At 47.7% G+C, this 13,107-nt stretch overlaps 5 protein-coding genes across 5 annotated transcripts; 3 read left to right on the plus strand and 2 right to left on the minus strand.

The window, feature by feature from the left end:
- Positions 1-1,747: 1,747 nt before the first annotated feature.
- On the plus strand, positions 1,748-2,440 carry LOC310670026 (histone H4). Its single transcript, XM_083424470.1, has one exon. The coding sequence runs from the start codon at positions 1,766-1,768 to the stop codon at positions 2,075-2,077; it is 312 nt and encodes a 103-aa protein (XP_083280596.1). The 5' UTR covers positions 1,748-1,765; the 3' UTR covers positions 2,078-2,440.
- Positions 2,441-3,848: 1,408 nt separating this feature from the next.
- LOC310673140 (histone H2A type 2-C) lies at positions 3,849-4,652 on the plus strand. Its single transcript, XM_083431075.1, has one exon. The coding sequence runs from the start codon at positions 4,117-4,119 to the stop codon at positions 4,504-4,506; it is 390 nt and encodes a 129-aa protein (XP_083287201.1). The 5' UTR covers positions 3,849-4,116; the 3' UTR covers positions 4,507-4,652.
- A 656-nt stretch (positions 4,653-5,308) lies between these two features.
- On the plus strand, positions 5,309-6,612 carry LOC310670049 (histone H3.2). The gene has a single exon (XM_083424493.1). It carries the CDS (start codon positions 5,986-5,988, stop codon positions 6,394-6,396), a length of 411 nt encoding a protein of 136 aa, XP_083280619.1. The 5' UTR covers positions 5,309-5,985; the 3' UTR covers positions 6,397-6,612.
- Positions 6,613-7,037: 425 nt separating this feature from the next.
- LOC310672730 (histone H4) lies at positions 7,038-7,613 on the minus strand. Its single transcript, XM_083430337.1, has one exon. The coding sequence runs from the start codon at positions 7,600-7,602 to the stop codon at positions 7,291-7,293; it is 312 nt and encodes a 103-aa protein (XP_083286463.1). The 5' UTR covers positions 7,603-7,613; the 3' UTR covers positions 7,038-7,290.
- A 1,705-nt stretch (positions 7,614-9,318) lies between these two features.
- LOC310671623 (transmembrane and death domain protein 1-like) lies at positions 9,319-12,284 on the minus strand. The gene is made up of 2 exons (XM_083427977.1): positions 12,208-12,284; positions 9,319-10,299 (listed from the first exon to the last, which is right to left on the minus strand). The coding sequence occupies exon 2, from the start codon at positions 10,287-10,289 to the stop codon at positions 9,387-9,389; it is 903 nt and encodes a 300-aa protein (XP_083284103.1). The 5' UTR covers positions 10,290-10,299; positions 12,208-12,284; the 3' UTR covers positions 9,319-9,386.
- Between the last annotated feature and the right edge of the window lie 823 nt (positions 12,285-13,107).

Here is a 13,107-nt window from a genome sequence, read left to right on the forward strand (position 1 = left end):
TGATATAAATGAAGTGGCTTGCACTGCCCCCATTCCCATTGGATAGGAAGAGTAGCTCGTCTTCCAATTGGTTAAATGTAGATACTCTCCTTTTCTGTTGGTTTTCTTTTGGGTCCTATGCTTAAAGGTAAAGGTAAAGGTACCACTGACCATTAGGTCCGGTTGCGGACTACTGTAGGGTTGCAGCGCTCATCTCGCTCTATAGGCTGAGGGAGCCGGCGTACAGCTTCCGGGTCATGTGGCCAGCATGACTAAGCCGCTTCTGGCGAACCAGAGCAGTGCACAAAAACGCTGTTTACCTTCCTGCCAGAGCGGTAGCTCAGGTTAACCTCAGGTTAAGTACTTAATTCGTTCTGAAGGTCCGTTCTTAACCTGAAACTGTTCTTAACCTGAAACACCACTTTAGCTATGGGGCCTCCTGCTGCCGCTGCGCCGCCTGAGCACGATTTCTGTTCTCATCCTAAAGCAAAGTTCTTAACCTGAAGCACTATTTCTGGGTTAGCGGAGTCTGTAACCTGAAGCGTATGTAACCTGAAGCATATGTAACCCGAAGTACCACTGTATACAAATTGTACAAGCGACAATAAAGTATTTCAATTATTGCTGTTATAATTGCAAAAGCAATTATTGCAGACCTTGGAAAGTAGGGTACAATAGAAGCCGGTATCTGAATACTATTCTGTTGGGGTTAAACCCCCCCCTCTTTTTTTTCTGGGCTCAAGGAGCTTTGAGAGAGAAAGATTAGAAAGGAATTGGCTGCTGATCTTTGGAATAAGCTTTGAACCACTACAGCCAACCACTAAATGTACATACAAAGTAACCAGTTACTAAAATCTAGCTTCTGGTGTGTATGTGCAGAGAAGCCAGCTGCTTTCAATGGTGGATTTTTAAACCCAAAGTTTCAAACTCTTTTAATGATAATAATCCTCTCCAAATAGCATTTTCATAACGTCATTTAGTACGGACATCTTTGAAATCAAACCATGAGGAATGACGGAGAACTGAGCTATATCCTGGCAGAATTAACACCGCTTAAACCTTGCTGTTTCATAAGCGCCATTAGGTTTTTCGCCTCAATAACGGCAATGAAGGCAAACTATAAGTAAGTGGAAATGTCTAATACGTTTTAAAAACTCAAAAGAAACCTACTAACTTTTGGCGGAAACCAATAGCGCTCTCGGAACGCGCCAAATCTCGAGTTTGAATTTGATTGGCCGAATCAGCCTGTCATTCACTCACCCAATCGGCGGATAAGGGGGTGGAGCCTAGTCCAGATTGGAACTGAGTCACAATCAAAGGCAGAATTAAAGTCGCTTAAACCTAACTGTTTCAGTCGATATAAGCCCTCTTTAAGCTTTTCTCCTCAATAATTGGAAAAGCACAGAGATTTCTTTAAAGAGAAGGAAAGAAGTAAAATAACAGTGGGCTTGCGATTTGTGATTGGAAATGACCACACGATTTTGCAAAAATATATTCTGTAAATAGTGGAAATATACTCTCACAAATGTTATGAGAATCTTAAAAGAAACGTTCTGATCAGTAAACTTTTGGGTAGAAACCCCCAGGGCTCTCGGAACGCGCCAAATCTCGAGTTTGAATTTGATGGGCCGATTCAGCCTGCCATTCACTCACCCAATGGGGGATAAGGGGTGGAGCCTAACTGTTTCAGGCTGAAGTTTTCCCTCCGGTCCGATTCCACAATACATAATCAGAAAGGCCACGCCGAGCCGCTTAACTTTGGGGGAGGCGTCGGAAAGAGTCAGTCATGTCTGGTCGTGGCAAAGGAGGCAAGGGGCTCGGCAAAGGAGGCGCCAAACGCCACCGCAAGGTTCTCCGAGACAACATCCAGGGCATCACCAAGCCCGCCATCCGACGTTTGGCTCGCCGAGGCGGAGTCAAGCGCATCTCGGGGCTCATCTATGAAGAAACACGCGGCGTCCTCAAGGTCTTTCTGGAGAATGTCATCCGCGACGCGGTCACTTACACGGAGCACGCTAAGAGGAAGACAGTCACGGCCATGGATGTGGTCTACGCCCTGAAGCGGCAAGGACGCACGCTGTACGGCTTCGGAGGCTAAGGTCCCTACAGCACATCATAATAGTTCTCAAAAGGCCCTTTTAAGGGCCACTCAAATCTTTCTTAGATAGAGCTGTAGACACTGCTAAAGAATTTACTCAAAGCTTTACAATCTCCCCGCACTCCCGGGATGGACCCTAATCCAGGAAAGTGTCTTTCAAGTGCGGCAAAAAATACACTAACCTAGACCTACCCTTTGGGAAGGTTCTAAAACTCTGGTTTCTAGAGAGTGTGGCGTAATGACCGTGTCAGATGCAAGACCAAGGCTAAAGTACGAAGTGACTGGTGCCAACCTAACCTACCTTACTGGATCTTTGTTAGGGTGGGAAGGGTGGAGTGTAAACTGCCTTAAACTACTTGAAGGAAAGGTAAATAAATGAGCTGGGTTGAATGAGGTGCCACAGGGGGAGTAGGCATGCTTTTTGTTCCCCATTTGCTTCTTTCAAGTTGTACTCAGTTTGAACCAATGAAATGGTGAAATTGTCAAATCAGCCAATCAGTGTGTGTGGCAAATATTACAAAATGCATGAGGCCTCATTAATCACAGAATTGTAGAGTTGGAAGGGACCCTGACAATCATCTAGTGCATGGGTAGGCAAACTAAGGCCTGGGGGCCGATCCCGCCCAATCGCCTTCTAAATCCGGCCAGCAGACGGTCCGGGAATCGGCGTGTTTTTACATGAGTACAAGGTGTGCTTTTACTTAAAATGCATCTCTGGGTTCTTTGTGGGACTGCCTGGTGTTTTTACATGAGTAGAATGTGTGCTTTTATTGAAAATGCACCTCTGAGTTATTTCTGGGGCATAGGAATTCGTTCATTAATTTTTTTCAAAATATAGTCCAGCCCCCCACAAGGTCTGAGGGACAGTGCACCGGCCTCCTGCTGAAAAAGTTTGCTGACCCCTGATCTAGTGAATCCCCCGCAACGCAGGAATATGCAGCTATCCCATTTGGGAATCGAACTTGCTAATAAAGCATTATGAAGACAGCTTTAAGTTGCCTGTTTAGAGGGCACCTAACGCAGCGCCTTGTATATATACATGTAATATTTCTGCTTTCGGGTACTCACTTATTCTCCCCCCCCCTTTTTTTTTTTTACTTCTGACAATAGATTCCTTTGCCCTTCTCAAAAGCAGGATAGGAGCACAGTCATTATAAGGATCCGTGCTGCGTGATGCATAAAAGCAATCAGGTATGTTAGATAACATTTATTTAGGGAATTTACTTAAAGACATTCCCATGGATTAGTTACCTAGTCATGCTTTATGAGCAGGGAGCAGGAACTAGGTGGATTTCATGTTTGCCCCATTCAATGCACGCCTGTAGCTGAAACGAAGGATTGAGGATGAGGAAGATGTGTTAAAATGGACACTTAGAATCATAGAACTGGAAGGGACCCAAAAGTCATCCTGTCCAACCCCAATCTCAACTATGGGCTACTATTAAAATGATGCTGCATTTTAAATTGTATCTTAACCTGTATTTTAAATTGGTCGTCGTCGTCCGTCGTCCCCCCCGCCCCCATTATGTTTTTATTGTAATTTTACTGGCGTTAGCAGACTTTAGCCTGGGTCTGGCGGGGGAGGGCGGGGTATAAATAAAAATTTATTATTATTATTATTAAAGCACCCAAGACACATGGGCGGGAGCATGTGAATATGATCTGATTTGGTGAACTTTTCACAGACTAAGAAAAAAGTTTGCTCGCAGTTCTTTTTCTCTCGGTCGGTCGCAATAAAAGGTGTGTGGGGGGGTTACCCGCGAGTAGCAAATGCCTCCGCATCATCCTCCTACATATGTAAAAGACAGGATTGTAAAATACACGTTTCCTATTGGAAGCCTGCTTTGGCTCCTCTTTCCATTGATCAAAAACGAGAACCTTGCTTTTCATTGGTTGGTTTAAACCCGATGGCCTCTCCAGCCAATCACGGGCCGCGATTTACAAGTCAATGGAACGCATAAAAAGCTGAAAGTTCCCTTTCCGAATTCTAGCTCGCTGCGAGTAGTACGTCGGATTCGATCTCAGAGAAGAACTCTGCTATGTCTGGACGCGGGAAGCAGGGAGGCAAAGCTCGGGCTAAGGCCAAGTCTCGCTCTTCGCGGGCCGGCCTGCAGTTCCCGGTCGGCCGCGTACACCGCCTGCTTCGGAAAGGCAACTACGCCGAGAGAGTCGGCGCCGGGGCTCCGGTTTACATGGCTGCCGTGCTCGAATATCTGACCGCTGAGATCCTGGAGTTGGCGGGCAACGCGGCCAGAGACAACAAGAAGACGCGCATTATCCCTCGTCACCTGCAGCTCGCCATTCGCAACGACGAGGAGCTGAACAAACTCCTGGGCAAAGTGACCATCGCGCAGGGCGGAGTCTTGCCCAACATCCAGGCTGTGCTGCTGCCCAAGAAGACCGAAAGCCACAAGGCGAAAAACAAGTAAAGGCTCCAAACGTTTCGAGCAGCCTGAAAACCAAACGGCTCTTTTAAGAGCCACCCACGGTGTCAAAAGAGGAGCTGCGATTCTGGTTTGCTAAAATCGAGCAAGTAGAAATAAGCAACATATTTAGTGCGTTTTTACACACAAAAGCAGGAGGCTAGTGAAACTTGCTGTTCAGTTATCCAAGAGGGTCAAGCCAGTATAAAAAGATTGGGAGTAATAGTCTTTAAAGTAGACTAGCAATTCCAAATTGTCGAAAAAGGGCTTCCGGGTTACTTCGGACGCCATTTTCTTGCTTTGTTTCATGAGTTGTACTGCTAGAGCCTCACACTCTAGATCAGAGCTTTCCAAACTCGCGACACGTTTGTGTGCCGGCTGCAGTATGTAGGTGTGTCGCGCAAACTTAAAAAGAGTTCGCTAGCAAAACTGAATTGCTGTGTCACCAACCTAAAAAGTTTGGAAAGCTCTGCTCTAGATTAAGATTGAAGCCAAAAGACTTGCGCTTTCTCACTTGCGTCTTCAGTAAGAAATGCATCTGCCCTAGTTCATGAATTCACCCTGCAATGTAGTCCATCGCTTTTAGCCTCGTATTGCTGGCTGCTGAAGCAAAGACTAGTTTTCAAAGCCCTGCAGTTTGATTGGCAGCCGTTAAGTACTAGGCAACATTGGATGCCCCATATTCAATACAGTACTTTCCAAAAACTATCAAGGTACACGTCAGCTGGTGGTCCATGATCTATTCTTAATTTAAGGCATCTGCAGACGTGGGGGTGGAGTTCGCAGTAGCCCGGTTTTATTTCCCACCGGATACTTTTCCACCCGTTCCGGGGGGGGGGGAGCAAAGTATTGCGACCGCTTTCATCACAACAGTTGCTGTAGCAAAGGGCTTCATCGCCTCCCTCTGTTTTCCTGTAATCCACTCAGCAATGTCGATTGCCGGTTTCTTGAATTCCTATCTCCAAAACAAAAATCCGATCACTTCCGGGGTAGTTTGTAATCAGGATGGCTAAGCAATGTTTCCAAATGGTGGTGAAATTTATGTCCCCGCCCCTCGCCCTGCCTTTTGTCAATGGGAGCAGATTGCAACAAAACATTAGCTTCTTTAAATTGTCCCTTCAAATGCCTGTCAAACCAATAACTCAACTGAATGTGATTGGAAACGCCTGGCGCTCCATTGACTCGAATTCAGACCCTCGCAAAGCAAGATTTTAATATTTCAAATCGGAAGCTGGCGGTGTGTGCGTGACTCTACCCTTTCTGATCTCTTATGCCGGGGGGTTGACGTAACAGGGGAGAATGAAGGAAATGCCCAATCGCGAACAAGCCCGGGAATTTCAAATGTTTCCAACGGCTACATGGCTATTTTCAGCCAATCAGAACAAAGCGAGCGAGCTATATAAATGGTCCGCACGCAGGCGGCTTGCTCATTTCGATTCCAGGCGAAGGCGACGGTAGAGAGATTGGTATTTGCTGCAAGGAGAAATGGCTCGTACCAAGCAGACCGCTCGCAAGTCCACTGGCGGGAAGGCTCCGCGCAAGCAGCTGGCCACCAAGGCAGCTCGGAAGAGCGCTCCGGCCACAGGCGGCGTGAAGAAGCCCCACCGCTACCGCCCGGGCACCGTCGCTCTGCGCGAGATCCGCCGCTACCAGAAGTCCACGGAGCTGCTGATCCGCAAGCTGCCTTTCCAGCGCCTCGTGCGGGAGATCGCCCAAGACTTCAAGACCGACCTTCGCTTCCAGAGTTCGGCAGTGATGGCTCTGCAGGAGGCCAGCGAGGCTTACCTGGTGGGCCTCTTCGAGGACACCAACCTGTGCGCCATCCACGCCAAAAGGGTCACCATCATGCCCAAAGACATCCAGCTGGCGCGCCGCATCCGTGGCGAGAGGGCTTAAAAGGGAGCCGCAGCCAGCCGCTCTCCCTTTCCGCCACCCACCCACCCAAAGGCTCTTTTTAGAGCCGCCACTCCTTCAAGAAAAAAGCTGAAGTCACATTTCTGCTACGATTGTGTGAATCGCTTCGTACTTTCACAGTATATGTCGCCTTAGCCGTCCCTATAGCCATGTAAAATGAATCGTACTGGGGTACCTGAGACATACCCGAAGAATTGATAAACTTAGATCTCGGAGGTTTACAGCATAAAAATACAAGATAAACAGAACAGAATAAAAACATGCCAGTTACCTCGATTAATGTGAACTTATAAAAGAGAAAGCCCACGGGGTACCAACTAGTGAGATACATTCCTAGTAGCCATAAGGTACCTCAGCTAAAGCAAAATTTTAGGCTCCAGGTGTAAGTTACAAACATTTGTTCCTCTCTCGAATCTGTTAGTTTCTTGGTAAAGCCACTAAGGTTAAGTGAAGCATAGTTTTTCATATGAATAGTGATTCTGCGGTGCAAACGTGAAAGTCCATGTAGTGTATAACTTCTCTCCCCCCCCCCCCGCCCCAAATCAGCTATTTGCATGGCTGCGTCTGTGGGACTCTGGTGGGATGTATGCAGTGTTCAAAACCACCCCTGAAGCCAGCTTCCTGGTTTATTCAGAAGGAATATTCATTGCCCCCTCCCCGCGCTCTCAAGATTTGTAGTTTCCAGTTTAAAGGCACACTGGTTTAAAAACGCAGCTTCCGCCTTCTAAGTTTGTGGCAAGATTGGGCTTTAGGTACATCATGAAATTGCAGATACGCACATTTGCTTCGAAAGAAGCGATAAAGCTCTTTTGAGTGAGAAAGTGGTTGGCCCTTAAAAGGGCCTTTTGAGAACTATTATGATGTGCTATAGGGAGCTTAGCCTCCGAAGCCGTACAGCGTGCGTCCTTGCCGCTTCAGGGCGTAGACAACGTCCATGGCCGTGACCGTCTTCCTCTTAGCGTGCTCCGTGTAAGTGACCGCGTCGCGGATGACATTCTCCAGAAAGACCTTGAGGACACCACGCGTTTCTTCGTAGATGAGCCCCGAGATGCGCTTGACTCCGCCTCGGCGAGCCAGACGTCGGATGGCGGGCTTGGTGATGCCCTGGATGTTGTCTCGGAGAACCTTGCGGTGGCGCTTGGCGCCTCCTTTGCCAAGCCCCTTGCCTCCTTTGCCACGACCAGACATGACTGCCTCTTTCCGACGCCTCCCCCAAAATGAAGCAGTTCGCCGTAGCCTTTCTTTTTATGTATTGTGGAGTCGGACCGGAGGGAAAACTTCAGCCTGAAACAGTTAGGCTCCACCCCTTATCCCCCATTGGGTGAGAGAATGGCAGGCTGAAATGGCCAATCAAATTCAAACTCGAGATTTGGCGCGTTCCGAGAGCGCTGAGGGTTTCTACCCAAAGGTTTACTGATCGGAACGTTTCTTTTAAGATTCTCATAACATTTGTGAGAGTATATTTCCACTGGTTACAGAATATATTTTTGCAAAATCGTGTGGTCATTTCCAATCACAAATCGCAAGCCCACTGTTGTTTTACTTCTTTCCTTCTCTTTAAAGAAATCTCTGTGCTTTTCCAATTATTGACGAGAAAAGCTTAAAGAGGACTTATATCGACTGAAACAGGTTGAAGCGACTTTAATTCTGCCTTTGATTGTGACTCAGTTGGTATCTCCTCCTCTGTAGTTTGGCTTTAAGGATGCCCATCTTAAACCACCCAGTAAATAAGTTATTTGGAGAGGATTATTGTTATTATTACAGCTGAAACAATAGGTTTAAAATCCCACTCTTAAAAGTCTTAACTCTGCACATACTACATGCCAGAGATTAGATTTTTTAAAGTGATTGTTTTCTACATATGCAGAATGCATCCGCTCCATTGCACCCCCACTTAAATAAGTTTGTAAGAGCATGCTAGTAACATTTAGCTTGGAAATAGGAGCTTTTCAGTTTTGATTTGTTTTTCTCATTGCGGCTGCTTCTCCTTGCCCTGTTCAGAGCAAAGGGTGGAGGAATTGATCAAACTTGGGAAGAGGACAGTCCTTTTTTTTTTACTTCAAGAGGAGAGGGAATTCTGGCAGGAGCAATTTGACATGTAGGGAGCATCTACTGAAAGCCCCCTTTCTGTGCCACTAATAATACTACCAGACTTCTGTCATCTTATGCATTTCATCCCTTGCTGAGATTACACTGGGTATTAAGTAACCCAGGACAGTACAGTATTTGGAAATTTGACCTAGCATGCAGAGGTGTTTTTTTATGCCGCCTCCCATCAGATGTCAAGGAGATAAAGGACTACACAACTTTTAGAAGACATCTGAAGGCAGCCCTGTATCGGGAAGTTTTCAGTGTTTGAAGTTATATTATGTTTTTATGTGTGTTGGAAGCCACCCAGAATGGCTGGGGCAAACAGTCAGATGGGCCGAGTACAAATAAATCATCATCATCATCATCATCATCATCATCAGAACAATGACCTGGCTCAAGATGGCAATTGTTAAAAGGTAAAGGGACCCCTGACCATTAGGTCCAGTCATGACTGACTCTGGGGTTGCGGCGCTCATCTCGCTTTATTGGCCGAGGGAGCTGGCGTAAACTTCCGGGTCATGTGGCCAGCATGACTAAGCCGCTTCTGGCGAGCCAGAGCAGAGCAGCACACGGAAACGCGTTTACCTTCCCGCCAGAGCGGTACCTATTTATCTACTTGCACTTTGAGGTGCTTTCAAACTGCTAGGTTGACAGGAGCAGGGACCGAGCAATGGGAGCTCACCCTGTCGCAGGGATTCAAACCGCCGACCTTCTGATTGGCAAGTCCTAGGCTCTGTGGTTTAACCCACAGAGCCACCTGCGTCCCATGGCAATTGTTACGTTACTGTAAAACAAGCTCACATTTTGGACCTCTTAAGCAAACATGTTTTATTTTTAATCTACATTCTCCATAATACAAGTTTTAATAAGGCTGGCTCTACTTAAGACCTAACAGTGGGATCTTTCTCCCAGTCTTCCTCGTTATCGTCGTCATCGCCGTAATCTTCCGTCTCACCACCGCGCTTCCCCAGATCATCAAATTGCTGAAATGAGTAGTAGATGGCCCCACGCTTGGGCGAAGGGGAGCGGAAAATCATATCGGGCACAGAGTCCCAGTTGGGCGTCGTGGGGGTGGGACTTTCTTGCTTCAGGATCCAGAAGAAAGAATAGACGGCTAGAGCCACCACGACGAAGGACGTGAGGAATCCCCCGACGATCCCCGTCACCAGTGGAGTGACCCACTGAAAGATACTCCTGTTGTATGGCGGCAGGGGCCTCCTCTCTATAATCAGCTCCAATTTGTCCCAATCCCCCTCTTCCAGCTGGGCCTGAGATCCCTCTCTCCGCAGCCGGCCTCCTGGCCCCTCGCTCCCACCCATCTCATTCTCTTCCAGGAGCAGCGAAGAGGTCAAGCGCTGGACCGTCTTGTGGTATCCCTCCACGTTCTTCTTGATCTCCAGACTCTTGTCTTGGTTGAGGTTCTTGCCCAGCTCCAGGGAGACGTCGGGACGCCCGACGGCCTGGAGAGCCCTCGACAGGCGGTCCCAATACATGGCGTCTCCTTCCGTCTCCAGCCAGCCGTTGAGGGTGGCTTTGCAGGCCTCGGTGGTGGCGATTTCCCGTCGCCTGCGAATGGGGTTCCTCTCCACCGAGAGGCGTTGGAGCTCTTCGTTCACGTTCTCTTCGGGCCCAGTGAGCTTGGCGTAGAAGGCCTGGCATTCCTCAGGGGACAGGAGCTCCGAGATGCGGCCCATCATGTGGCTGCCAATGTCGTCGGCCACCGTGTCGTCGGGCAAGGCAGGACACACCAAGAGGAAAAGGGCTGTTCCGATGAGAATCAGCATTGAGGAAGTCCTGGAGCCAGAGAGAAGAGAGCATAGCTGTCAACCTACCCATATTTGACGGGAAACTCCCTTATTCCAGCGCCGTTTCCCGCTGCTATCCCGGATTGTTGCTATCCTGTAAATTTCCCGGCTTTCAAAGGAAGCAGCTCCTTTTCCTCCCGGCTCCCTGCCGGCCAGGGAAGCTCCTCAACTGCATTGCTCGGCTGCCCAATAAGGAGTCTAAGAACGACTGCGGGGTGGAGCTTGCATGCCTTGTGCCGATCAAATCAGCCGCGTTGCCTGGGGACTCGCCTTTGCTCAGCGCTTCCCAGCGGAGAGGTGACGGTGGTTTTCCTTGCTGCATCCCCTTTGCCGGGTGCTGCGCTGTGGGAACCACCTCTTAAGGCTTTGTTTGGCTGCTGGCTCGGCTTTCTGCCTTTGGGCCTTTGGCTCGGAGGGGCTGTGTGTGTGTGTGTGTGTGTGTGTGTGTGTTCTCACCCTGAAGCAAAGTTCTTAACCAGAAGTACTATTTCTGGGTTAGCGGAGTCTGTAACGTGAAGTGTCTGTAACCCGAGGTACCACTGTATCAACTTGCACTTCGTGCTTTCGAACTGCTAGGAGCAGGGACCGTGCAATGGGAGCTCATCCCATTGCGGGGATTTGAACTGCCAACCTTCTGATCGGCAAGCCCTAGGCTCTGTGGTTTAGACCACAGCACCACCCGCATCCCAAGGACATCCCATTCTGTTGTTGTTATCATCATCATCATCACCACCTCTGATCCTTTTCTAAACTGCAGGCATACAGATGTTTTTGTTCTTCAAATGAGGATCAGCTACAATTTTTGGAAGCAGAGGTCTGTAGATCTTCTAGTTTCTCTGTGTTTCTGCAGTGCTGTAGCACACACAAAACACCCACTGTTTCTCTACTGCAAAGGTGTCCTATTTGGGAAGGGAATATTGGCAGCCGAGTGCCTTTACAACTGCGTTTGTAGACAGTGTGAATTTTGCAGAATGGCAGGAACTTGGGTGTCCATGGAATAAACAGGACTACAATAATTATGGGCCATTGTGACTGCCTGAAATCTTTATGGGATATGATGTATTTAAGATGAATTATTATTATTATTATTATTATTAATAATAATAATAATAATAATAATAATACAGTGGTACCTCTGGTTACGAACTTAATTCGTTCCAGAGGTCCGTTCTTAACCTGAAACTCTTCTTAACCTGAGGTACCACTTTAGGTAATGGGGCCTCCCACTGCTGCTGCGCGATTTCTGTTCTCATCCTGAAGCAAAGTTCTTAACCTGAGGTACTATTTCTGGGTTAGCGGAGTCTGTAACCTGAAGCGTATGTAACCTGAAGCATCTGTAACCCGAGGTACCACTGTAATAATAATAATATAATGATAATGATAATGATTATTGTTGTTGTTGTTGTTGTTGTTATATTTATTTATACCCCAACCATCTGATTGGGTTGCCCCGGTCACTCTGGGCAGCTTCCAACATATATAAAAACATAATAAAACATTAAGCATTAATTTAAAAAAACTTCCCCATATAGGACTGTCTTCAGATGTCTTCTCAAGGTTGTCTAGTTACTGAACTCCACACCCTCCAACATTTCTCTGATGAAAAGAGGGATCATGTCCTAAGGAAAAGTGGGACATTCCTGGATCAAATCAGAAACCAGGACAGCTTCTGTAAACCTGGGATTGTCCCAGGAAAATAGGGACACTGGGAGGGTCTGGAACCCACTTATGCTACCTTGAGATCCTTGGAGGAAAAGGTGGGAGAGCTAGAAATGCAGTGAAATGAATAAATAAAACATCATGAGATCTTGTCTTCTTTCTCTACATATAAGATTCGGCTCTGAGGGAAGGCTGGCTGTGAAGCGATTTTAAGTTGGGGGCAAAGAGAGAGGGTTACCTGGCTTAACTCCCAGAACAGGGGACGTCTCTCTCGGAATATCGCAGAGCAATTGCTGTGGAATTTCAAATCTCCTTGAGTATCTGATGTCATAAACGGAGGCAGAAGTCCACTTCCATTCTGCCTACTGGGAGAGGAGGTTGTGGCTGAGCTCAGCTACAACTCCCACCACCATTGGCCGTGCTAACTGGTGCTGATGGGAATTGTAGTTCAGCAGTTGTTGGAGATTCCTCGGCCCTGAAGGAAACTGCCTCAGATCTTGGGGTAGTTGTTGCCAGTCAGTGCTGACAACACTGAGGTAATGGAACCACTTGCCAGCCCGCCAGATGTTTTGGGACTACAACTCCCATGATCCCTAGCTAGCAGAACCAGTGGTCAGGGATGATGGGAATTGTAGTCTCAAAACAGCTGGAGGGCCGAGGCTGAGGAAGCCTGGCTTAGATGGACTGTTTTCAACCTAGCTGGACCATAAAGAAGGCTGCTCGCTGAAGAATTGATGCTTTAGAATTATGGTGCTGGAGGAGACACTTGAGAGTCCCATGGACTGCAAGCAGATTAAACATATCCATTCTGAAGGAAATCAGCCCTGAGTGCTCACTGGAAGGACAGATCCTGAAGCTGAGGCTCCAATACTTTGGCCACCTCATAAGAAGAGAAGACTCCCTGGAAAAGACCCTGATGTTGGGAAAGATGGAGGGCACAAGGAGAAGGGGACGACAGAGGACAAGATGGTTGGACAGTGTTCTCAAAGCTACCAGCATGAGTTTGACCAAACTGCGGGAGGCAGTGGAAGACAGGAGTGCCTGGCGTGCTCTGGTCCATGGGGTCACGAAGAGTCAGACACGACTAAACAACTAAACAACAACACACACACACACACACACACACACACACACATAT

The sequence above is a fragment of the Podarcis tiliguerta genome (assembly GCF_965153285.1).
Source record: "Podarcis tiliguerta genome assembly, chromosome: 2".
Classification (NCBI taxonomy): domain Eukaryota; kingdom Metazoa; phylum Chordata; class Lepidosauria; order Squamata; family Lacertidae; genus Podarcis; species Podarcis tiliguerta.

What these genes read in the sequence shown, in the direction of transcription:
- LOC310671623 (XM_083427977.1), bottom strand. Translation starts at nt 10,289, where the DNA reads ATGCTGATTCTCATCGGAACAGCCCTTTTCCTCTTGGTGTGTCCTGCC.
- LOC310670049 (XM_083424493.1), top strand. Translation starts at nt 5,986, where the DNA reads ATGGCTCGTACCAAGCAGACCGCTCGCAAGTCCACTGGCGGGAAGGCT.
- LOC310672730 (XM_083430337.1), bottom strand. Translation starts at nt 7,602, where the DNA reads ATGTCTGGTCGTGGCAAAGGAGGCAAGGGGCTTGGCAAAGGAGGCGCC.
- LOC310670026 (XM_083424470.1), top strand. Translation starts at nt 1,766, where the DNA reads ATGTCTGGTCGTGGCAAAGGAGGCAAGGGGCTCGGCAAAGGAGGCGCC.
- LOC310673140 (XM_083431075.1), top strand. Translation starts at nt 4,117, where the DNA reads ATGTCTGGACGCGGGAAGCAGGGAGGCAAAGCTCGGGCTAAGGCCAAG.